Source organism: Antechinus flavipes, chromosome 1 (genome assembly GCF_016432865.1).
Source record: "Antechinus flavipes isolate AdamAnt ecotype Samford, QLD, Australia chromosome 1, AdamAnt_v2, whole genome shotgun sequence".
NCBI lineage: Eukaryota > Metazoa > Chordata > Mammalia > Dasyuromorphia > Dasyuridae > Antechinus > Antechinus flavipes.
Window position 1 is genome coordinate 652,605,595 of NC_067398.1, and position 25,713 is coordinate 652,631,307.

The window sequence follows — 25,713 nt, forward strand, 5'->3', positions numbered from 1 at the left end:
TAGCAAGAACAAGGGATGACAGATAGACAGTGCATAAATGGAAAAATGAAGTAGGCTGGCCACCTGGTAAGAGCAAAGATGAGCTGCTTGAGTGTTTCAGTGATATCCATGAAATAAAATAGCCAAAGAAAGATCTCTAGCAGCATGAGGTGGATCTCCAGAGGATTCACTGAAAAACAGCAACATCTGAGCTGAGAAAGTACAGATGGATTATGGGAAGGACTGGTAACAAGGTCACAAATTCACTTTAAGTACTGAAATAGTGAAAGACTTACAGAAGAAAAAAAAGTCATGTGGAAAAAAATAGCAAAACCAGAGAGAGAGTGAATGTGTACACTGGCTGGATAAAGGAAAAAATAAACTTTTTATGAATACGGATATAAAGACAAAGATAGGAAGGAAACCCAAATGGAAATACATTGTTATTATCCTTATCTAAAATATATGTTTATTATAGTAGGGGTTTTTTTTAAAGATCTGTTTATTTTTGTTAAGAGTGCTACTAAATTACTAGATTCCATGTGAAGATGTAAGGCTCTCCTCTATATGCATTATCACATTGCTGTCCACCAAAGCGTGTTTCGAGTGTATTCTTAAATCCTTATTTATGTCCTATATTCCCCAGTTTGCTGGATAACTGATTTCTGGATAAATGAAGTATTGCTGTATTTAAGCTCTATATCCAGTAAGTCTGTTGTAGATGTTCTAGACTTAGTTCAAGCCTGTCCTGGAACCCTGTGGGCCACTCTTAAAGTTTGCTATATAGATTCAAACAGGATAGACAGAGGGGGAGAAGATACCTCTGCTATTTTCACAAAATCACAAACTTTAGAATTTAGACAGGATATTGTGGCCTTTTGGTCTAACTCAAGTGAATCCTTACAATAACATAACAGATAAGGGATCGCCTCTCTTTAAAGACCTCCAAGGAAGGGGAACCTACCCTCTCTCAGGTCAGTCCCTTCCACTTTGGGAGAGCTCTAATTGTTAGGAAGTTTTGCCTGAAAAAAACCTAAATTTTTCTCTTTACAATATCTTCCCATCATATCTGGTTCTGCCCTCTAGGGTAAAAAAGTCTATTCCCAACTTACCATGGCAGCCTTTCAAATATTTAAAAGTAGCCTTCTCCAAAATGCTCATGTCTTTTCTTCTTAAGTTTAAAATCCCCAGTGTCTTCAACTAATCCTCACATAACAGACCAAGACCCTTCACTATCTATTCCAGACATAGTCTGAAAAGGGCAGAATAAAAAAGAATTGGTTTTTGCTTTGGGTTGTATATGATTCTTCATGAACCATTCGGGGTTTTCCTGGAAAGATACTGCAGCAGTTTGCTATTTCCTTCTCCTCATTTTTACAGATGAGGAAACTGAGGCAAACAGGATTAAGTGACTTGCCCAGGGTCACACACTTAGTAAGTGTCGAAGGCTGGATTTGAACTTGTCTTCCTGACTCCAGGCCCAAAGCTCTGTGCACGATGGCACCACTTAGCTGCCTATCACATCCTTATTCCTAGAAGCCATGTCTCTCTTAAAGTAGACCAAGCTCACTTTAATTTCTTTTGAACTAAACTGGTGACTCAAATTGGGCTTAGTCTGCTTTTTCCGATAAACCTCCTCAATTGTGCTTTTTCAACCTCATCTTTGGGAGGCTAATTTCTTAAACCCAAAGTGTAGAATAAAAGTTTTTGCTGTTGAGATTCTTGTGAGTGAAAGGAGACCAGATAAAATGAGTCATTAGCTATTCTGTTCTCCTGAGTGCTTGGGTCACAAGAGAGCCTCCGTTTGGGAGGCTGAAAGCTTGAGGTCCTGAGCCTTGCCTATGACCACCCACTTCCCAGGGGACTCCAGTCCTGGTACTCACATCAGGTCCCACTCCAGGCCTTCTTCCTCTATGTCATACATCAGATTCATCAGGCGCCTTTTGAAGAAAATCTCAAAGCGGAGGTCGTCCTCGAACACGAGAGATTTCTCCAGCCCGCGCTCCACCACCTGACAATGGAACAAGGTGATGTGAGTGAGCAGGAAAAATGCCTGGGACCCAGAGAATCCCAGAACCTCTTGGCAGTCACCCCCATGGTACCACCACTGAAACAGCTGCTTTCCAACCTGCTTCACCCACAATCACAAGTCTGCTGATTCAGAATGCACCAGAAATAAAAGATTTGAATGTGGCAGAGGGGGACACACTAGACAAATATAGGCTATTTTCACACACGTAGAAATGATCACACACACGTTTTTCCATAATGCTGACATACAGAAATATAACTGGCCACAGATTCATGTGAGTATTTCCTCTTTCATATGTCTTCTCTAGCCAATGGAATGTTCACATCCCCAGGCTCCACCACACAATCTAATAATCTCTGAGGCAGCTAAGGGTCCGAGGGTCTGCTTTACCATCTCATCTCCCCTAGTCCCCCAAGGAGAAGGTAGAATCCTGCCTAATAACTCAGGATGTCCTTAACCTCCACTTATTCCAGACATCATTACAAAAAGGCCTTTCTTCTCCCATTCCTTCCCTACCATTGACCTTCTTCTGTTCCCCCAAAGCCAGTGCTTCAGTCCTTTCAGGGGGCTTAAATGACTGGTTCCACCAGGAAGAAGTCAGCCACGAGCCTTGGCTCTGCTAAGAGACTGGAAAGAGTCCGGGCTCTGCCATCAGTACCCTGCCCTCTTTCCCATTCTAGCCAAAGACCGAAGGTTTGTTCATCAGTCTGTATCTGCTGCTATTTGGTGCCTTCTCCCTCCCTTTTGGCCCAGGTCACTCACCCTGCCATCTCTCAACTAACTAACCACAAACACATCTTCTACTTCAGAAGCATCCAACTCTTAAGGATAAATAACATTTCTCGCCTCTGGGGTGCCCCTTCTTCCCTCCCACAGCTCACAGTTGTGGAAGCACTTAGCTAGGCTTCCCCAGTCTCTCTGTGCTACAAGATCCATAACCACCCTTTATGCCATACAAGCCAAGGGCTGCAGGGAGACCTCAGAGCTGCTTTCCAAGTATGTGAGAAGTCAAGATGGGGAAGGCTTGTTCTCCTTGGCCACAGAGGGTGGCACTAGGAATATGCTCCTGAGCTCAATGTAAGAGAAAATCTAGGAAAAAATAGAGCCGTCCCAAATGGAACAGCAACAATAAAAATAACTTCCATTTCTATGCACCTGATGTTTGCAAAGTGCTTTTATTTTCAAAAAAAAAAAAGTAGACATATTATTATCTCCATTTTTTGCCAATGAGGGAAATGAGGCTCAAATAAATTGACTTATTCCTATCGACACAGTTGGGATTTAAATCCAGATCTGATTGTAAGCCCACTCTTTCTGCTACACCATGTGCCCTTTCTGGTGATCAGAAGGTAATTGTAATGTCCATGCTCCATGTGGATTATAATGACCCCCTTGTTGAGATGCCCAAGAGAGGATTCCTGCTCGGGCCGGACTGTATGTCCTTGGGGTCTTTCCAACCCTGGGAATAAGTATGACTCCAGTCTCCTAGGATTTCGCAGGATTTCAGAGTTAGAAGGGATTTCAGGTACTATCAAGGACAAAGCATGGCTGAAAAAGTCTGCTCTTCAACACATGGGACCCTTCCTTTGCTTGAAGATCTGCCACAAGAGGGAGCTTCCTCCTTCCCTTCCAAGGCAGCCCATTCCTGTTTGGGACAGCTCTGGCTGTTAGGAAATACATCCTGACCTCGTCAAACTGATCTCTTTTTGGCTTCCATTCATTGTTCCTAATTCTGTCCCGTGGGGCCAGATAGAGCGAGCCGAATCCTTCCTCCAGAGAACAAGTCCTTCAAATCCTTGAAGAGAGTTATCAGGTTTCCCTTTCTTTCCACCCTGGTCTATAGGCTAAAAATACCATTCTGTCCCTGGTGGGGACATGGAAACCCTTAAGCTGTCTAGATGAGCTCTCTCGAGACACTGTGGCATCTGGCCAAGGGAGCCCTTTGCACTGGCACTCACCTCCTTCCAGATTTGGTGGTGACTGAGGAAGCAGCCCAACTCTCCCTTGGTGAGTGGCCGGCCGTGGTAGGGGTCCTGATAACCTGGCAGCATCCGAATCCCCAGCGCTTCCACTTGGCTTGTGTTCATGGCTCTAGAAGGAAGATGAACAGAACTATTTTCTAAACCATTCAAGAGGACAGCTGGCTCAGCCAGCTGCAGAAAGTACATGAGGGAAAGGCGGGTGGAAATAAACTTTTATACAGCACCTACTATGTTAGACACTGTGCTAAGCATGTTACAAATATCATCTCATCTGATCCTCACAACAACTCTCCAAGGTAGGGGTTGTTAGTATCCCCATGTTTATAGTTGAAGAAACTAAGGCAAATGGAGATACAGGGTCATACAGCTAGTAAGTGACTCAGGCCAGATTTGAACTCCAGTGCTTAGAGCACTCTGTCCCCTAACTAGTCCCAAGAGTCTACCAGAAGCTACCCATTTCACAGCTGTGCATCTGCCCAGTGAGGAGGGCCATTGGCCATATATCTGCTCTCACAGAACTGGTTAAGGACATGTGAAGCATACTCTACCTCCTGGGATTCTTGTGGGAATGAAGGGGGAAACTGGCAGGAATTGCCCCACACCCCATCTCAGGGCTGAGAAATTCTCTATACTCCTTATGAGAGATTGTCACAGGCCTTGTGGTAGCCCATGTTCCTGGAACCATAATGTCAAATGACGCAGGACTGTCCCAGATCCCCTAACTACTTAAGATGGGCACTTACTTTCCATCTATAGCATCAACAACTTTGCATTCAATTTCTTGCTCATAGAGAGTCCTTAGCATACGTTCACGTCTGTCCGATCGACGCTTAAGATTAATCATGAAGACCTACAAATCCAAACACAAACCACATTCAAACCTCAAAATTTCCCTCCATCCTCTTTCTCTCTCCTCCTCCCAAGCCTGGTCCTCCCCAAGCCCAGCGACCATTCTCACCTCATCAAAGCCCATCTTATCAGGTACTTTGGCCTGGACGGAGGTAAAATGTGAAAGTTCCACTGGGGGGTATTTTACTACAGGAAAATAAAAGATAAAAAGACAAGCATGACATTGACATCTTTTATGGTATCAAAGAAGCAGAAACAAAGTAGATATCTATCCCCATCATGGCCCAGAAACTTCATCATCCTCCAAAATCACATCAGTTCAACATCCTACAAAATCACATCTTATCAGAATCATCTGCTCCTGGGACCACTCTGAATGGAGGGTGGAGCAGAGAGCTGTCTCTTCATTTCATTTCCTTCCCTGTTCTCCTCTGGATTTTATGCTCTCAAGCATAGGAGAAGTCCCCTTCCTTTCTCCCCCACCTCCACTTTTTATCTTCCTTAAATATATTGTTTTCCCTTATATGACTAAGATTCTTAAGCAAAGGAATTTCCTTTCATACTTGTATACTCACTGTTTAGCAAAGTGCCTGGTGCATAGTAGGTGTTTAATAAATATTTATTGACTGCTAAATGGATAAACAAATTGTGCACATAAACTCAATACAATAGTACTATGCTGTAAAAAACAATGAATATGAAGAAAAAGTGGTGGGGAATTATATGAATGAGATGGTGCAAAATAAAAGAATCAAGGAAATAATACACACAACAACAATTTAAATGGAAAGAACATAGCACACTAGTGACCATACTTTGCCCAAAAGGAAAAATGTACTTCCTTTCCTTCTTTGTGGAAATGGGGGATTTTGGATAGAGAACACTGTTTATACTTTCAAACTTGGTTAATAGTTAGTTGGACTTACTCAATTGATTTCCCTCCGCCTTTTAAATTTTTGTTACAAGGAATGACTCTCTGAGTAGGGAGGGAGAAAAGAATGTATTTGGAAATTAAGATGATTTTTAAAAGATATAATAAGGATTTAATATATATTTTAACATATTTAACATATATTGGTCTACTTGCCATCTAGGGGAGAAGATGGGGGGAAGGAGGGGAAAATTTGGAACAGAAGGTTTTGCAAGGGTCAATATTAAAAATTTACCCATGTATATGTTTTGTAAATAAAAAGAATAATACATAATTTATTAAATAATAATTAAATTGAATAATATTTATTTAAATACATAAATATAATATTTAATTTATTAAATAAAAATTAAATTAAATAATAAATAATTTAATTAAAAAGATATCAATAAGTTTTTAAAGATAAATGTGTGATAGTGCATCTGCTGGTCTAATCTCAGACTGTCAGAAATGTGGTTTCCAATCCAACAACCACAAACACCCACACCCAGACATATAATTTTTGCCTTCAAGGATTCCCTCCCCAAACACATACAGACATAACATACCACACACAAGTAAAACGGATACACATGCACAGAAGCCCATACATGAGATGTACGTAAGAACAATGGAACGGAAAAACAACTACAGAAGGAGAATCATTCTGTGTGCATGCTGTAGGAATACCAGGAAATGTCTGGAATTATCAGGTTGGGTCAGCCAGGAAAATCTCAATGGAGGAGGGGGCGTTAAGAAGAATCTAAAGTTAGCAGAGGTGGGCAGACAAGCATTCCAGGGCAGGAGGATGGAGCTGGAGCAGCTGGGTTTTGACTGTGGAGGGAGGCTGGAACACCACACAGACTAGAGCTATTGCCTTCCCCACTAAAAATGCCTGGGGACAGGATCCTGGCCTTTTGAAAGCTGAGCTGACTTCTACCGACCTTTGGTTCTATGTGCCTGGAGCAGGACAAAGACATAGTGTGAACCTTTCCCAAGGAATGCGAGGGGGAGAACAGGCACTAGCCTGTGCTATGGACTGGCCTCCAGCCAGAACAGGAAGGCAGCTGTAGGAACCACCAGCAGGAGCCAAATTGCCAAGCACCTCCAACGAAGGGTCTCCCCTCTGGGCTCATATGTCCCCAGCTTCCTTTGTCTCTCCTCAACTTCTGCAATCTAATTCTTTTTTGACTCAAAGGCTGCTTCCTTCCAAGTCATTAGTGACCTGTTAAGTACCCAGTCCTCTGGCCCTTTCCTCCTTCCTCATTTTTCCTGAAGTCTCTATGATATTTGACATTATTAAGAAACAATATAGTGCCACATGAAAAAAAAATGCTGAACTTGACATGAAAGGACAGAGGTGGAAATGTGACATTTAAACTCTTCACCACCTGGTTTCAATCTACGTTTCCAGGTTATTCTTAACTCCTTTTCACACATTCAATGACATACACCTTATATATAATATTCTATCTCCGCCTCCATGTTTTTCCATAGCTTGTCCCCAAGCCTGGGGGACATTCCCTCTTCTTGTGTATGACTCCAAGAATCCCTAATTTCCTCAGTTAAAACACTATTTTCTACATGAAATTCTTCCCTGTTAGTATCTTGTCTTCAAAATTACCTTGTATATAAATTCCTAAAAAGCATGGACTGTGTTTAATGTTTGTCTTTATATTCCCCACCACCCAGCAGAGTAATGGTACATAGTAGGAGTTTAATATGTACTTCTTGATTAATTGATTCTTGACTTTACTAATTACAGAGAGTGGGTGAGCTATTTAACTTCTCTGGGCCTGACTTTCCTCATCTGTAAAATGAGGAGGGGAGGGGAAGAGACAATTAGATAATGTTTAAGAACATTAATAATTCTTAATCTATTGTCCTGTGACCACTTTCTCCCTTTTCACAACTCTCCAGGGTTCTTTTCTTTCTCTTCTGTCTTGTTTCTTCTCACTCCAAAGAAAGATATTCTCCAAGAAGCAGATGAATTTAGCAATCGCTGATGAAGTGTTTTACTCTGTGAAAGGTGCTGTGCCAGGGATTAGACAGTCAAAGACAAACAAGAGGCAGATTTAAGGTTCACTTTACTTACTCATAAAGCATTCTAATGGCTTCAGTTAATGGCCTCTACTTTCAGCCCTCTTAATCTCTTTCTAAGCTCCAGATCCACATCTCTCCTTGGATATCCCACCAGCTCAGCATGTTCCCAAACAAGCACTTTCCCCCTAAAACATTTCTCCCCTTCTTTATCTCTATTGCCTTGATGGCTGCACCATTCTTTCAGGCACACAGGCCAGAATGCTAGGTCATCTCTGACTTCTCATTCTCCCACTATCTCCTGGCTGAACACTAAACACTGCCGATTATTCCTTCAGAGTGTTCCTCTGTTTCCTTTCCGCCTGTTACCCCTCCTGTTTAATGCTGGTTTCACCACATATTCAGTGACAGCATAGCTCCCCAGACTTCCAACAGAAGGCTCCCCAAAGAAAAAGCCTAGGGCTGCCAGGATGCTTTATTCTACCACAGCTCTTCTGTGTTTGCAGAATTTTATTGCTTTATTCTCCAGGAGGAACTTGTGCCCACAGGATCTGCTGCTTTACAATATCCTCAGAGTCTCTCCGGAAGCTGTTTCCTATTATATGCACTCAGTAATTTCAGGTCCCAACTCATGTTATTAACGAACCTTGGCTCTAGTTTAAAGAATTAAATGGTGTTTGCTCAAGCAAAAGTCTGTTCTTATCACCTTGTCCCTCAATTCAACAAACTCCAATGGCTTTATAATACCTCCAGGATCAAAATAAACTCCTCTGCTAGGCTTTCAAAGCTCTTTACAAGCTGGCTGGCCCCTCCTAAACCTTCTAATTTTCTTGTACATTATTACCCACATGATCCTGCAACACTGACTTTCTTGCTCTCTTTGAATATGACCCCTCCATCTCTTCTCTCTAAGCATCTTCACTGACTATCTCCTGTGTCTGGAATTCTCTCCCTCTTCCCCTCCACCCCTAGGCTTCTCTGGCTTCCTGCAATACTTACTGCAAATGCCATCTTTTTAAAAGAGGCTTTCCCAGTTTTTTCTCCCTAGCAGCTAGAGCCTTCCCTCTGAGACTGCTTTCATTCTTGTGTTCCTGTATCTTTCATTCATATATCTTGTATGTACACAGCAATATGTGTGTTGTCTCCTTCATTGGAGCTCATTGAAGGCAAGGAAGCTGTTTTTACATTTCTGTGTCTCCCAATAGCCCAGTTCATTTATTTTGTTGATAACATATTTCAGAATTTGACTATTCATGACTTTATTTGGGATTTTCTTGGCAGAGATATTGGAGTGGTTTGCCATTTCTTTCTCTGACTCACCTGACAGATGAAGAAATTGAGCTAATTAAACTGAACACCCCCCAAATCTACTACTTTGAAGGAGGAAATGTATTTTCATCTTCTTGGATTACTACAAGAGCCTTCTAACCCTTCTTCCTGACACTAGTCTCTTTTCTCCCTCACCCAGTACATACAGATTATTTTTGCTAATCAGTTCCATCCTATCATATCATGAGCAACTAGGTGGCACAGTGGACAGAGTGTCAGGCCAAAGACTCATTTTCCTGAGTTCAAATCTGGCCTCAGATATTTATTAGCTATGTGATTGTAGGCAAGTCACTTAACTCTGTCTCAGTTAAAAATAAAATTAAGTTTAAATAAATCCTATGGTCCTATTCCTTGCCCATTTCTACCTCCATACCTTGTTTTCTGCTGATTCAAATCCTCTCCAACTATGCCCTATGTCTTCCATGAAGTTTTCCCAGACTACTCCTGCACACCATGATCGCTTCCTCCTTTGAATTTCAATACACTGTCTATAACCCTCATCTATATCAATCTTTTGGATAGCTACTTCTGAAATTAGGAGCCTTGGCTCCTAATGACCAAAGAATTCCTGTACTCACAAGAAGCTCAGTGATGGATTAGGTTCTGACTAGAAAGAGATCTGATCTCAAGAGAGATGCAGTTTTCTAATTCCATGATGTTTAATTTAGAATTGGGAGAAGGGAATAACTGTAGTCCACAGGAGCTGCTTTCTTGAGGTTTCTCAAAGGACACAGAGAATTTTGAAATATAGAATGTGAAGACGAGAGAGGAAGAAGACAGCCACTTCCAGAAACAGCCTCCGAATGTGAGGGGTACAGAGAATTGAGCATGGCAGGGATCGGACTTACCCATGACTTCAAGTTGAGCATGCATGAAGCTCTCGGCTTCATCACGAAGGGAGCTGTGGGCCCTCAGTGGCACTGGGAGAAAGCCATAGACCTCCTTGTTGCAGACAAACATCTGCACTTCTGCAAGCAGCAAAAACCAGAAAAGAAGTTTGAGTGTAGGTGTACTGTAACGACACATGTACATTCAAATACCAAGTGTCTTCAAAGGCCACAATAGGTGGATGGGCTGGCAGGGATATTTTTGCAAATGTGACATTTTGTCACATGAATGACCTGAGTCTGTACTAAGGCAGGGGACACTCACCTGCTTGCTTGCAGGAGAAAGCAAAGACGATGATGTCATCAAAGGACCAGGTATAATCAGGATGTGGGGGGTAGAAGGAGAGCTCCCGGGAGGCCTCTTTCCTGAGGTCTATCAGAAAGGTGGAGTGCACCATGGGAACAGCAAAGCAGCCACGGCGATCCCGCCTCCTGATGGGTATGTAGGCAGGTGTTCGTTTGTAATAGCCCTGGGAGGAAAGACAACCGAGTCCCAGAGTAGAAGGGGAATACCCAGGGAGCTCCCCAAAGAGATTCAGACCCCTAGAAGATGAGTTCAAGAGGAGAAGGATCACGTACAGTAAAAAGCCACTTATGTTTCTGTACAAAAAAGTGTAAATACAGAAAAAGCCAGAACTGATGGGGAATCAACCAAAAAGTATTTATTCAGTAATTATATCATTAAATCATTCAGTAATTTTTAATGTGTCAGGTATTGTACTAAGTGCTAGGTATACAGAGAAAGGCAAAAATAATCCCTGCCCTCAGGGAGCTTACATTTCAATGAAAAGCAAAATCAAGGAAGACAAACCCTGATATTTTTTAAACAACCAATTCAGAAACCAAGCAAATCAAGGTCACCAAAATCCTACATATAGATCTTTATGTTCCTAATAGTCATCATCACTCATTGTAAGGAAATTGTAGTCTGCCTACCTGAGAAGTCATTCCACACCAGAAATTGGAATAGGCAGCTCTGGAGTCCAGCATGGGAGCCACGACTGTCTTGTTCTCTGCGATCAGCAGGGAAAGAGTGTCTGGGTTTATTAGGAGATTATCTGCATCCAGAAACTAAAAAGCAGAAGAGAGCCAGGGTAGAATTCACATCATGTGACTGAGGCAGTTATCATCCAGTGGCTTGTCCAAAGTTCTCAGGACATAATACTTCCCAGCTGTCTTCCTCCCACTTACCAGCCTCTCTAACATTAGCCAGCACAACATTCTTTAAGTCCCAGTCAACTCAGATACTTTTTCACATGGCAACTCTATTTAATCACATTTTATTGATAGCCTGTGTTCTTCTATCACTTTCATTTTCAAATACAATCCTTTTCCTCTCTTCCCTACCCACTGAGCCATCTCCTATACCAAAAGATTTAAAAAGGAGGAAAGCAACTCAGAAAAACTACCCTCTCAATTGGTCATTTTATGTGATGTCATTGATTTTTTAAAAATGTCAGTCAGCAGAGGGCCAACAACCTCCTTTGAAGTGGTCATCAAACCCTTAATGAAGACACCTTGACTTTGACCAACCATTTGGTTACTTACTAACCATAGTATTATATTGACCAACATATGGTATTGACTAACCAGACTATCATATTGACCAACCATTTGTAACTTACTAACCATACTATCATAACGACTAACCATTTAGTTACTTACTAACCATGTTATTATAATGACCAACCATATGATTATTGACTAACCATACTATCATACTGACCAACCATATGGTTATTGATTAACATCTATCATTTAATCTTCATATCTCCATCTCCTCCATAAGAACAGTATGAGAATCTTAGGCAAATGTTTCCCCAAAATCTGGGCTAATTATCTATAGGATTCCTTTAATCTACTAGTAGAATAAACCTGTCTAAAAAGATGAGGTTAGTCTGGTATGATCTGTTCTTGACAAAGCTATGATAGCTCTTTGCTTCTTTCTCCAAGGATTCTTTTTTTAAAAAATAGAGACATTTGGTCTTCTCCAATCTTTGGCCTAAAGAAGAATGTCGCCAGATACTCAAGAAATTGAAATTCCCTATCACTTCAGTAGACTTATAATCTATTTCCCAAACTCCTCTAGCACAAGCCAGAACCACAAAGCTATTCATACTTTTTGGTTTGGAAATTCCTCTCTGGAAGTCCACTCTCCAAAATGAAAAAGAAATTTATGCAAAGACATTCTCAGCCATGCCATTCAAAACTGAATGACTGCCAACACACCCCTAATTCCCTTGAACAGGGTGTTAGGCAAGCAGTGGCTTGATGGCAGGAAGGAGAGAGATGAAGTAGGAAGAGCAGTGGACTGGACTTTGGTATGCTGAAGCCCCGACTGGATGAATGACTAGCTTCAACACTTATTCACTAGTTGTATGAGTGTGGACAAGTTCCTCCATTTCTCTGAGCTTCAGTTTCTTCAACTACAAAATGAAAATAATAATCCTGTTCTACTGACCTTACAGAGATCAGTGAACCTTGAAAGAATATGGAAATGGGGAACTATTATTACTATGGCTATGTAGCAGTGAAAAGGGACATAGGTACACTGGTAAGACACTAAGTGTAAAAAGTAGAAGACAAAATGCCATGTGCAACAGTGATCATAATTCCATTAATATCATTTCAATAAAGAGAATTGAGGATAGACTTGAATATCTATTTGCTTTTTGGCTTAGGAGTAGTTTCCCAATTTCATATTTTTAATGACAATTAGAGGTAATCATGAAAATGAATTGAGATAGTTAGTGATCAGATGCTTTAACCTAAGATCTATTTTTGTTATATTGTTCAGGAGTTTCAGTTGTGTCCAACGCTTAGTGATCCCATTTGAGGTTTTCTTTGCAGAGACTAGATTGGGTTTGTCATTTCTTTCTCTAGCTCATTTTACAGAAGTGGAAACTGAGGCAAACAGGGTTAAATGACTCATCCAAGGTCACACAATTAGTACGTGTCTGAAGCTAGATTTGAACTCAAGTTCTCCTAACCTTAGCCCTAGCATTCTATCTACTTCGACACCTAGCTTCCCCAAGATCTATTTTTAGAACACAAAATATCAGTATTGATAAGCATCTAAGGGAAAATCTAGACCAATCTTCTCATTTTACAAAGGGGTAAACTGAGACCCATTTGAATAACATGGCTTATTCAAGGTCATATGGCTAGTCAGAGGTAGAGTTAGGACTCAAGTTCAAATTCAAACTGAAGCTGAGATAATGTCCTTAAAAAGTTTCTTCTGGGTACTGATATTGACCACCTTAGTAAAGCGTGCTTCAGTATTTTACATCCACAAGGCTGCAAAAACTAGGGAAGTTTGGACTGCTTGCCATCTTGGGGGGGGGGGGGGGGAGGGGGGTAGAGGGAGAGAGGGGAAAAAACGAAACATAAGCGAGTACAAGGGATAATGTTGTAAAAAATTACCCTGGCATGGATTCTGTCAATACAAAGTTATTATTAAATAAAATAAAATTTAAAAAATAATAAAATAAAAAAAAAAAAAAAAAACTAGGGAAGTTTGCTATTTTAAGAAAGGTTAGGGTGAGGATGTGGCAAGGGTGAGTGGTGGCAATCCTTTTGCAAAAGGAAAGGAACTAATTTACCTGTTATATAAATCTAGATGATCACATGCCGAGTTTGCTTAAAGCAAGAAGTACTTGTGATGTCAGCTATTTCTGGTATCTGCATCTTTTTCTCCTGCACTATAGTCCTGCTCCTTCTTCCTGTAAAACTTATGTCTCTCAGCCCAAGGGGAAGGGTCATACTCCCAATCTTAATTCTGCTCTGCTTTCTGATGATAATGTGATGGAAAGCACTCACTCTCATCTACCAAGGGCCAAAGAAACCCTGGAACATCTATCAACTCCCCAGTGATACTAGAATCACTGATCTCTGGTGCTCTTTGTGCTAAGTCACAGTTTGGATGCTGGTCTGATCATGATGGATTTAAGAAGAGGCACTGTGATATAGTGGATGGAGGCATCCTTAGAGTTAAGAAAACCAGGAGTTCAAGTATAGCCTCTGAGATATCCTGGCTAAGTGATCCTGGGCAAGTCACTTCAAATTTTAGTGTTTCAAGCAATTCTCTTAAGACTATAAATAGTAAAGCAAAGAACTCAGTAGCAAAGTGAAGATTGAGCTGCACTGGAACAGGGAGTTTCTTCCTCTGAGAGTTCTTTATACATAGGACCAGTCCAAAACAAGCAAACAAATAAAACCTCTGACCTTTATATAACACTTCCAGAGGCCACGTGGCAAAGAGTAAATGGAGATCTGGTCTCAAAGTCAACCAGAACAAGGATTCAAGTATAGACTGGGAAACGTTCTGCATCTGTGAGGTCCTTTCTTTCAGTCCTCCAGGCAATTTTCTCAGGCTCTCCAAGCCTCTAACCAATAAAATCACAGGAGTTAAGACAAATACTTCAAGCTTGCAAAGCATGTATTAGCTGATGGAATATTGCTATTCTCATTTTACATAAATGGAAACAGAGGTTTAGAGACTTGGGTCTGAGATAGATTTTAAACTATGATTTTGGGGAATTCAAGTTCAACACTCTTGTTGCCTCTCTTGAATCATCATCAATTCAGCTTTAACTTGTGACAAGCAACTTCCTCTTCTCTCATAAACCCAAGGGGATAGGAGGCTGAAATGGGGGTGGGGGGAGGAGGGAGAAGAACGGGAAGGATGGGAAGCTGTCAGTGGCTCTTACCAGGATATAGTCTGCCCACATATCCCTAGCTGATTTCAAGGCTGCCTGTCTGAGCTTCATTACATGCTCATAGCGAGAATTGGACCAATGCTTGGGGCCATCCTCATCAGGATAGGACCTGTAGGGAGCAACAATTACTTTTAAAAGTTAGTGCCAGAGCCAGGCTCAACCCCCAGATCAAATAACAGCCTAATCCTTGGGAGGGGAGGGGAGTGAGTGGGAAAACCAACTCTCTCTGGGGGTTATCTCCTCGATTGGCCCTTTCAGTCCCTGTTCCCAAATGTGTGTCCTGACCCCCAGCAGCCCCTGAAGGCTAGCTGACAGCTTAGGCCAGCTCCTCAGGCCACCCTAGTCAGCTTCCCGCTTTCTGTACAATCCCTCCCCACTCCTCACCTCGGCTCCTCCATGGGTCGCCACTCCACGTAGTGGTACAAGCTCTTCACGCCCACCAGCCACTCCCGCAGAACCGCCGAGGTATTGTCCACGTTATGGTCTGTGGCCACCCTGCAAAAGCACAGGCACGCGGCGCTCAGGGCCGGGGCAGGCTGGGAAGGGCCCGCGGCAAGGGGAGGGAGCAGGGATGGGGATCCTCACCATAGCGCAGTCCGGTCCCGCGGGTGCCGCAGTCTCTCCAGGGCGCCCAGAGTCGAGGGCAGCGCGTGGGCCGCATTCCGGGCGATGAGGGCGATGAGGACCCGCGGCGCCTGCAGAGAAGACTCGGGGCTCCAGCGCTCCTCGGGGAAGTAGGCGGCAGCTCTGCCCGGGCCCCGCAGAAGCAGCGCGGCGGCGGCGCACAGCGCCAGGCCCAGCAGGCGCCCGGCCCTGGGGCTGGAGCTCCGGCTCCGGCTCCCGGCCCAGGCTGTGCCCATGGCGAGAGAATCCTGCCGATCCCTGACCGCTAAAGCCCGGCGTCTCGCCTTTAAGCTCCCTTTCCGCCCTCCGACCGCCCCGCTCCGCACACAGGCCAAGCCAGGCCAGTCCCGGCCAGTCCCGCCGCCCCGATTTCCCGGGAAGCTCTCGGCCCACTCCGTGTGAATCTAGCGCCCGGATCCGGCCTTAAAGGAATGGGCCTCGTGTCCCAATCCCCTAACCGGGACCCGCCCCGCCCCAGCACCGGTTTCTAGCCTTAAAGGGGTGGGCTCTCCTCTCCAGACCTGCCCCTTCCCCATCCGACACCGCCCGGCCACGGAACCCAGCCTGGTAGGGATCCGCCCCTTGAGCCTAGACCTGACGGCCTGGTGAAAGGCTCGCTGTGTGTCCCAGCAGGAGCCCAGGGAGGACTCTGGACCTGTACCCTACGGGATTGGGCTAGACAGACAGGACCCCACTACAGCTGGAGTGCTGGATACCGGTTGTTCCATCCGGTCCTAAGGGGCTGGCCCAGTGCCCAGACACTCCTGCTGCACGTAGCAATGAGTCCAGTGCTTCTGAATGCTAGGGTTGTTCCTCCCCATACGAGACGACTTTTAGGTGGGGTATTTAATAGAAGTCACAGAACTTCAAAAGTGGGGAAAGGCAGCCTCTTTATCCTCTGTGAGCAGCGAGCAGAGCCCAATTAGGTGGGGGATGCTGCTTACACCTCGGCCCCAGCTCTTGTATCTATCCCTCCCCGTACTATCTATGGAATCGAGGTTTGAACTCCAACTCCACTTCCTCTCAGCTATGGGGTTTAGAGACCTCTCATTCTAGAACCCACTGCCACGTGTGATGAAACTCTAGCTACTCTAACCAACTTCACCAAATGTGCTTAACTCATCGCTCCAGAATTGAATAGGGCCTGAGAGATTATCTGGAGGGACCTCCTCTTTTTACAGATAGCCCAGAGAGATTGTTGTATTTATAATAGCTTTTACATAAGGTATTAATGTTTGCAAAGCATTTTATGTGTGTTATGCAATTTAACTCTCACAATAACTCTGAACTTTTGTTACTCCCATTTTAAAGAAGAGGAAACTGAGGCAGATAGATTAAATGACTTGCCCAGGATTACACAACTAGTAAGTGTAACTTACTTAAAGTCACACAGGTAATAAAGGATCCCAGTCCTTTATAATGATTGAGGGGCTAGGGCCAGGATCTCAGAGCACAAATCAGATTGAAAGTTTCAGCATATCTTCCATATGTTCCTCTTTACTGTAGTAGGATGATATAAAAGAAATGGCAAGGATCGTGGGCTTATTTTGGTCCCTGAGAAATCAATTACAAGATATTTACTGCCTGATAATGTTTTCTCTACCCTCCAATACCTTGTTTGTGGAAAGAAACAAGCTAATGCTGTTCTCCATCTCTACAGGAATCTATAGATTATTATCACTAACCAAATGAGATTTTTCCTATCCAGTGACTAGAAAATTCTTACCTCTTCCTCCCCATACACTGTGATACAGAATAGTCATCTGCTGAGGTAAAAATCTAGTTGTATCGTGAAAGAAAAATCAGAACAAAAAGAAAAAATATATATAAGAAGTAGGGGGAGGTGAAAATAGTGAACTCTGATCTGTATTCAGTCTGAATGTGGATGGGTATGGGCATGGCATTTTCCATCCCAAGTTTACTGGAGCTGTCCTGGATCATTGTATTGCTAAAAAGAGCTAAGTCTTATCATAGTTGATCATCACACAATCTTTCTGGTACTGTGTACAAGTGTTCTCTTGGTTCTGCTCACTTCACTCTGCATCAATTCATATAAGTCTTTCCAGGCTTTTCTGAAATCAGCCTGCTCGTCATTTCTTTCTTTTTTTTTTTTAAGAGCTTTTTATTGACAGAACATATGCATGGGTAATTTTTCAACATTATCCCTTGCACTCACTTCTGTTCCAACTTTTCCCTTCCCTCCCTTCATTCCCTCCCTTAGATGGCAGGCAGTCTCATACATGTTAAATATGTTAAAGTATATCTTACATACAATATATGTGTACAGATCCGTACAGTTCTCTTGTTGCACAAGAAAAATCAGATTCAAATGGTTGAGTAAATTGTGGTGTATGAACGTTATGGAATATTATTGTTCTGTAAGGAATGACCAGCAGGATGAATACAGAGAGGACTGGAGAGACTTACATGAACTGATGCTAAGTGAAATGAACAGAACCAGGAGATCATTATATACCTCAACAACGATGCTGTTTGAGGATGTATTCTGATGGAAGTGGATCTCTTTGATAAAGAGAGCTAATTCAGTTTCAATTGATCAAGGATGGACAGAAGCAGCTACACCCAAAGAAAGAACACTGGGAAATGAATATAAACTGCTTGCATGTTTGTTTTTCTTCCTGAGTTATTTATACTTTCTGAATCCAATTCTTCCTGTGCAACAAGAAAACTGTTTGGTTCTGCACACATATATTGTATCTAGGATATACTGTAACCTATTCAACATGTAAAGGACTGCTTGCCATCTGAGGGAGGGGGTGGAGGGAGTGAGGGGAAAAATCGGAACAGAAGTGAGTGCAAGGAATAATGCTGTAAAAAATTACCATGGCATGGATTCTGTCAATAAAAAGTTATTTAAAAAAAAAGAAAGAAAGAAAGAAAAGAAAAATCAGATTCAGAAGGTAAAAATAATCTGGGAAGAAAAACAAAAATGCAAGTAGTGCATATTCATTTCCCAGTGTTCTTTCTCTGGGTATAGCTGATTTGGTCCTTCATTGATCAATTGAACTGAATTGGATCTTCTCATTGTCAAAGATGTCCACTTCTATCAGAATATATCCTCATATGGTATTGTTGTTGAAGTGTATAATGATTTCCTGGTTCTGCTCATTTCACTTAGCATTAGTTCATGTAAGTCTCTCCAAACCTCTCTGTATTAATCTTGCTGATCATTTCTTACAGAACAACAATATTCCATAACATTCATACACCACAATTTACCCAACCATTCTCCAATTGATGGGCATCCATTCAATTTCCAGTTTCTAGCCACTACAAAAAGGGCTGCCACAAACATTTTGGCACATACAGGTCCCTTTCCCTTCTTTAATATCTCTTTAGCCCAAAGAACGAACACTGGGAAACGAATGTGAACTATCTGCATTTTAGTTTTTCTTCCCGGGTTATTTATACCTACTGAATCCAATTCTCCCTATGCAACAAGAGAACTGTTTGGTTCTGCAAACATATATTGTATCTAGGATATACTGTAACATATCCAACATATAAAGGACTGCTTGCCATCTAGGGGAGGAGGTGGAGGGAGGGAGGGGAAAAAAATCGGAAAAGAAACGAGTGCAAGGGATAATGTTGTCAATATAAAGTAATCATTAAATAAAAAATAAAATAAAAATAAAATAAAAAAAGACTGAATCCAGAAAAAAAAATAATATCTCTTTAGGATATAAGCCCAGAAGTAACACTGCTGGAGCAAAGGATATGCACAGTTTGATAACTTTTTGAGCATAGTTCCAAATTGTTCTCCAGAATGGCTGGATCCGTTCACAACTCCGCCAACAATGCATCAGTGTCCCTGTTTTCCCACATCCCCTCCAATATTCATCATTATCTTTTCCTGTCATCTTAGCCAATCTGACAGGTATGTAGTAGTATCTCAGAGTTGTCTTAATTTGCATTTCTCTAATCAATAGTGATTTGGTATACCCTTTTATATGAGTAGAAATAGTTTCAATGTCATCATCTCAAAATTGTCTGTTCATATCCTTTGACCATTTATCAATTGGAGAATGATTTGATTTCTTATAAATTAGAGTCAATTCTCTATATATTTTGAAAATGAGGCCTTTAAGTAATAAGGGAAGGTACAAGAAAGGGGAAGGGATTCAAAGGGAAGAGGAAGGGATCCTAAGTAGGGAGAGCTGCGTGATGCAAGGGGGACCAATAAGTTTAATACTAGGGAAGGGGGGAAGGAGGGCAAGAAAAAGAAAAGCATAATCTGGGGATATTAGGATGGCAGGAAATATAGAATTAGTAATTTTAACCATAAATGTGAATGGAATGAACTCTCCCATAAAGTGGAGGTGGGTAGCAGACTGGATCAAAAGTCAGAACCCTACAATATGCTATTTACAGGAAACACATTTAAAACAGGGAGATATACACAGAGTAAAGGTAAAAGGCTGGAGCAGAATCTATTATGTTTCAGGTGAAGTCAAAAAAGCAGGGGTAGCCATCCTTATCTCAGATCAAGCAAAAACAAAAATTGATCTAATTAAAAGAGATAAGGAAGGAAACTATATCTTGCTAAAGGGTAGTATAGACAATGAAGCAATATCAGTATTAAACATATATGCACCAAGTGGTATAGCATCTAACTTCCTAAAGGAGAAGTTAAGAGAGTTGCGAGAAGAAATAGACAGCAAAACTATAATAGTGGGAGATCTCAACCTTGCACTCTCAGAATTAGATAAATCAAACCACAAAATAAGAAAGAAAATGAGGCCTTTATCAGAACCTTTAACTGTAAAAATGTTTTCCCAATTTATTGCTTCCCTTCTAATCTTTTTTGCATTAGTTTTGTTTGTACAAAAGCTTTTTAACTTGATATAATCAAAATTTTCTATTTTGTGATCAAAAATGATCTCTAGTTCTTCTTTGATCACAAATTCCTACCTCCTCCACAAGTCTGAGAGATAAACTATCCTATGTTCTTCTAATTTATTTATAATCTCGTTCTTTATGCCTAGATCATAGACCATTTTGATCTTATTTCAGTGTTTGGTGTTAAGTGTGGGTCTATGCCTAGTTTCTCCTATACTAGTTTCCAATTTTCCCAGTAGTTTTTGTCAAATAGTGAATTCTTATACCAAAAGTTGGGATCTTTGAATTTGTCAAACACTAGATTGCTATAGTTATTGACTATTTTGTCCTGTGAACCTAACCTATTCCACTGATCAACTAATTTATTTCTTAGCCAATACCAAATGCTTTGTAATATAGTTTAGATCTGGTACAGCTAGGCTGCCTTCATTTGATTTTTTTTTCATTAGTTCCCTTGAAATTCTTGACCTTTTGTTCTTCCATATGAATTTTGTTATTTTTTCTAGATCATTAAAATAGTTTCTTGGGAATCTGATTGGTATAGCACTAAATAAATAGATTAGTTTAGGTACTATTGTCATCTTTATTATATTCACTCAGCCTAACTAAACTGCTCATCATTTCTTATTGAACAATAGTATTCTATTACATTCATATACTACAACTTATTCAGCCATTGTCCAACTGATGGGGATCCACTCAATTTCCAATTCCTTGATACCACAAAAAAAGCTGCTACAAACACTTTTGCAAATGTGGGTATTTTTCCCTCTTTTATGATCTCTTTGGCATATGGACCCAGTAGGGAAACTGCTGGATCAAAGAATATGCACAGTTTTATAACCCTTCAGGCATAGTTCTAATTGTTGTCCAGAATGGTTGGATCATTTCACAACTCCACCAACAATGCTTTAGTATCCCATTTTCACCAACATTTATTATCTTTTTCTGTCATCTTAGCCAATCTGATAGATGTGAAGTGTATGAGGTGAAAATCTTACACTGCTACCAGCCCTGTTTTTTCAGGTCCATCTAGTTCTTCCCAGTCTCTCCCAATTCTTTTATTCTGCTGTCCTGTTATAGTTTCTGGTACTTCTGTTCTATGATAAACTGTTGGAATCCTTACTAACTGCTAACTAATTAGAGTTGATGTAATCTTACAAGAAGATGTTTTGGGCAGAACCTGAAACAAGGTACTAAGTAGAACTAATTAATACAAGGCTTGTGTTCACACCTTTACTCATTGGAGTTCAATGAGTTCACACCTCCCTTGAAGCTCGTTGGGCCAGAGAGCACTATGGGAAAAAACCCATAATCCCATTCTCTCAGAAGAGTCAGATAAAAGGCCAGCGATGAGGGCTCTATGGCAGAATACATTATTTCCTCTTGGCTGGCTGGTCGCAGAAGAAAGTTCAGCTGGACTCGAGAGGAGCGACTCTGGTGGCAGACAAAGGGTTTTCAGAGGATAAAGCTACGAGTGGAGAGTTCAGTGGACAACCAGATTCATCTTCATCTCACACCACTGTAGTTGGTGGCTGGGCTCCCCAGAAGGAGTCGAGAGACATTCCATCTCTGTGTTGGTTGGAGGCAGAAGAAAGCAGAGGCAGAGGCTGAAGGACAGAACCTTTGGATTTGGAGACATCCGAAGGGCTCTAAGCCTCTAAATCGGCTGTGCTTTGAGAAGAACAAGAACTCCAACATTTGAACTCTAACATTTGGCGCCCAACGTGGGGCTGTTCTTCATTCCCTGTGGCAAAACTGTCCATTCATATCTTTTATAAGGCTCAGCTAAATTAACACTGGGCACTGAAAAGGCAACTCTCTTCATATCCTCCTTATCCAGAGGAATGGAATAGAAACAATCCTTGATGTCTATAACCCAAAGAGGCCATTCTCTAGGAAGCTGAGTAGGAGATGGAAGTCCAGGCTGAAGAGTTCCCATAGTTTCCATCTGTTCGTTCACTTTTCTTAAATCAGTGAGCATCCTCCATTTTCCCGATTTCTTTTTTACAACGAACACTGGTGAATTCCAAGGATTTAGAGAAGGTTGTAAATGCCCTTGTTCAAGCTGCTCCTGTACTATATCTAATAAGGCCTGAATTTTATCGCTACTTAAGGGCCACTGTTCTATCCACACTGGTGTATCAGTTTTCCATTGGATAGGAACAGGTGAAAGTGTTGGCAGGCCTTCAACAGCAGCCCTGCTTAAAAAACCGAAGTACTCATTTTTAACCCCAATTGTTGTAAAATGTCTCTTCCCCACAGATTGATGGGGATTTTTTCAACTATAAAAGGAGTAAAAACTCCTGTTTTGCCTTCAAAAGTCCATCTCATAGGGGCAGCACTAACTTCAGCTGCTATTGATCCTCCTACTCCAGACATATAGGTATCTGCTTTAATCTTTGGCCAGTGACTGGGCCAACTGGCACCTCTAATAACTGTACGATCCACACCTGTGTCTACCAATCCTTCCAATGGTAGGCCATTTAGATAGTGAGCATAGGTCGGTCAGCCGTTACTGCTGCTGTCCAGTATATTCCTGGATTTTGTGGTCTGGAGTCAGAACCTGGGTGACTATCACGAGGCTGCTTATTAGGATTCTGTATGAGTAAACCTGATGCTACTACGTCTCCTGGGTGGTAAGTCACACATTGTCTACCTGTATTAGTGACTGGGATATTATCTACACATTCCCCAGTTTCCCACATCAGTGTGTGGATGGACACTGTTTTGTACATACAAGGAGGTGAAATGGTCAAGCCTACTGTGCCTGGAGGTAGGGGATCCATAGGCTGGAGAGGAACAGATTTCACCTCTCCAGGGGATATCTCAGTTGTCCCAGCTGCATACAGCTCTATTCTCCTCAATTGTAATTCCCTTCTGCCATCAGGTTGCTTCCTGGCTGGTTGACTGTATAATCCCCTTCTCCCATCATATGGCTTTCTGGCTGATTGGTCATGTCTGGGTACTGGACTTCTAGGCACTCTCTGGGTGCACCATTGGCTACCATCATGCCCCAAGTGTTTTTTGCCTTGGGCCCTGGGGCTGGGCCCCTCATCCCGTTTCCCTGAATCTGTCTGCATTCTGAGGCCCAATGGAAGCCTCTGTTGCATTTTGGACATGGGGTTTGGGGTCTTGTTCTCCCACTTTGTTTTCCCATTCTCTATACCAACATTGAGCTTTCAGATGTCCTACTTTTCCACACTGAAAGCATCTACGAGTCTCTCTGGAAGTCCCTTGCCAAGAGGGACTCTGTCTTCTCATGTTTGGATTTTGGGAAGTCTGCATCATAGCCTAGCTATAAAAGGCACCTGTGCCCACTGTGGCACAGCATCTTATGAGCTCCTCTAAAAGAGGATCCTTGCGTAGTCCTAGTATAATTCTTCTGCAAACCTCATTAGCATTTTCCTTAGCAAGTTACCTTATCAAAATGTCTGTTATTGCATTTTCTCCATTTGTTCTTGTGATAGCTGTCTGCAAAGCATCCCACAAAGTCAGCAAAGGGTTCATTTAGCCCTTGTGTTATTTTTGTGAAGCCCCCCCCCTTGTCATCTTTATTGTGAAGAGAAGCCCATGCTTTGATAGCATTATCAGCAATTTGCTGATATGCTGCTACAGAATAACCAATTTGTGCTGCGACATCTGCATAAGGACCTGTACCTGTTAGTAGGTCACAGGTGATTGCCTTATGAACTCCACTTTGACTATTTTGTTGGGCTTGTATCCTACAGAGCTCACTATATTCAAAAAGCCACAAGTAGTTCTGTCCAGGTTCTAGGCATATTCTTGCTATTGATTTCTAGTCATTAGGGGTCAAGATTTCAAAAGACAAATTTTGTAATAGCATCTTAACATAAGCTGATGTAGCCCCATAAAGAGTGCAAGTTTTTTTCAGGTCTTTGAGGATTTCTATATCAAAAGGTGAGTATCTTCTACTTTCTTGACCTGAAGAATTAAACCAGGGGGAAGTAGACCAAAAAATAATTGGAAACTAAATAATCTCATACTAAAGAATGATTGGGTGAAACAGCAAATCATAGACATAATTAATAACTTCACCCAAGAAAACGATAATAATGAGACATCATACCAAAATGTATGGGATGCAGCCAAAGCGGTAATAAGGGGAAATTTCATATCTCTAGAGGCCTATTTGTATAAAATAGAGAAAGAGAAGGTCAATGAATTGGGTTTGCAACTAAAAATGCTAGAAAAGGAACAAATTAAAAACCCCCAGTCAAACACTAAAATTGAAATTCTAAAAATAAAAGGAGAGATCAATAAAATTGAAAGTAAAAAAACTATTGAATTAATTAATAAAACTAAGAGTTGGTTCTATGAAAAAACCAACAAAATAGACAAACCCTTAGTAAATCTGATTAAAAAAGGAAAGAGGAAAATCAAATTGTTAGTCTTAAAAATGGAAAGGGAGAACTCGCCACTAACGAAGAGGAAATTAGAGCAATAATTAGGAGTTACTTTGCCCAACTTTATGCCAATAAATTCGACAACTTAAAAGAAATAGAAGAATACCTCCAAAAATATAGTTTGCCCAAACTAACAGAGGAAGAAGTAAATATCCTAAACAGTCCCATCTCAGAAAAAGAAATAGAACAAACTATCAATCAACTCCCTAAGAAAAAATCCCCAGGACCAGATGGATTTACATGTGAATTCTACCAAACATTTAAAGAACAATTAACTCGAATGTTATATAAACTATTTGAAAAAATAGGGACTGAAGGAGTCCTACCAAACTCCTTTTATGACACAGAAATGGTACTGATACCTAAACCAGGTAGGCTGAAAACAGAGAAAGAAAATTATAGACCAATCTCCCTAATGAATATTGATGCTAAAATCTTAAATAAAATATTAGCAAAAAGATTACAGAAAATCGTCACCAGGATAATACACTATGACCAAGTAGGATTTATACCAGGAATGCAGGGCTGGTTCAATATTAGGAAAACTATTAGCATAATTGACTATATCAATAACCAAACAAACAAAAACCATATGATCATCTCAATAGATGCAGAAAAAGCATTTGATAAAATCCAACATCCATTCCTAATAAAAACACTTGAGAGCATAGGAATAAATGGAATTTTCCTTAAAATAGTCAGGAGCATATATTTAAAACCATCAGTAAGCATCATATGCAATGGGGAAAAACTGGAAGCTTTCCCAGTAAGATCTGGAGTGAAGCAAGGTTGCCTACTATCACCATTATTATTTAATATCGTATTAGAAACACTAGCCTCGGCAATAAGAGTCGAGAAAGATATTAAAGGAATTAGAGTAGGCAATGAGGAAACCAAACTATCACTCTTTGCAGATGATATGATGGTATACCTAGAGAACCCCAGAGATTCTACTAAAAAGCTATTGGAAATAATTCATAATTTTAGCAAAGTAGCAGGCTACAAAATAAATCCCCATAAATCCTCAGCATTTTTATACATCACCAATAAAACCCAACAGCAAGAGATACAAAGAG

General features: G+C 41.3%; 1 protein-coding gene and 1 pseudogene across 1 annotated transcript in view; one reads left to right on the forward strand and one right to left on the reverse strand.

Annotated features, from left to right (window-relative positions):
- Positions 1-15,933, reverse strand: part of COLGALT1 (collagen beta(1-O)galactosyltransferase 1) — a 32,193-nt gene extending 16,260 nt beyond the window's left edge. Inside the window, exons 1-10 of the mRNA XM_051971431.1 lie at positions 15,312-15,933; positions 15,111-15,221; positions 14,718-14,835; positions 10,945-11,079; positions 10,274-10,478; positions 9,970-10,089; positions 4,952-5,028; positions 4,737-4,843; positions 3,970-4,102; positions 1,863-1,990 (exon numbers count right to left, since the gene is read on the reverse strand). Coding sequence (XP_051827391.1) covers positions 1,863-1,990; positions 3,970-4,102; positions 4,737-4,843; positions 4,952-5,028; positions 9,970-10,089; positions 10,274-10,478; positions 10,945-11,079; positions 14,718-14,835; positions 15,111-15,221; positions 15,312-15,586 — 1,409 coding nt within the window. The 5' untranslated portion in view covers positions 15,587-15,933. The remainder of the gene's footprint in view (positions 1-1,862; positions 1,991-3,969; positions 4,103-4,736; positions 4,844-4,951; positions 5,029-9,969; positions 10,090-10,273; positions 10,479-10,944; positions 11,080-14,717; positions 14,836-15,110; positions 15,222-15,311) is intronic.
- The window catches only part of LOC127544676 (ribonucleoside-diphosphate reductase subunit M2-like), a 681,272-nt pseudogene that overhangs the window by 584,135 nt on the left and 71,424 nt on the right, over positions 1-25,713 (forward strand).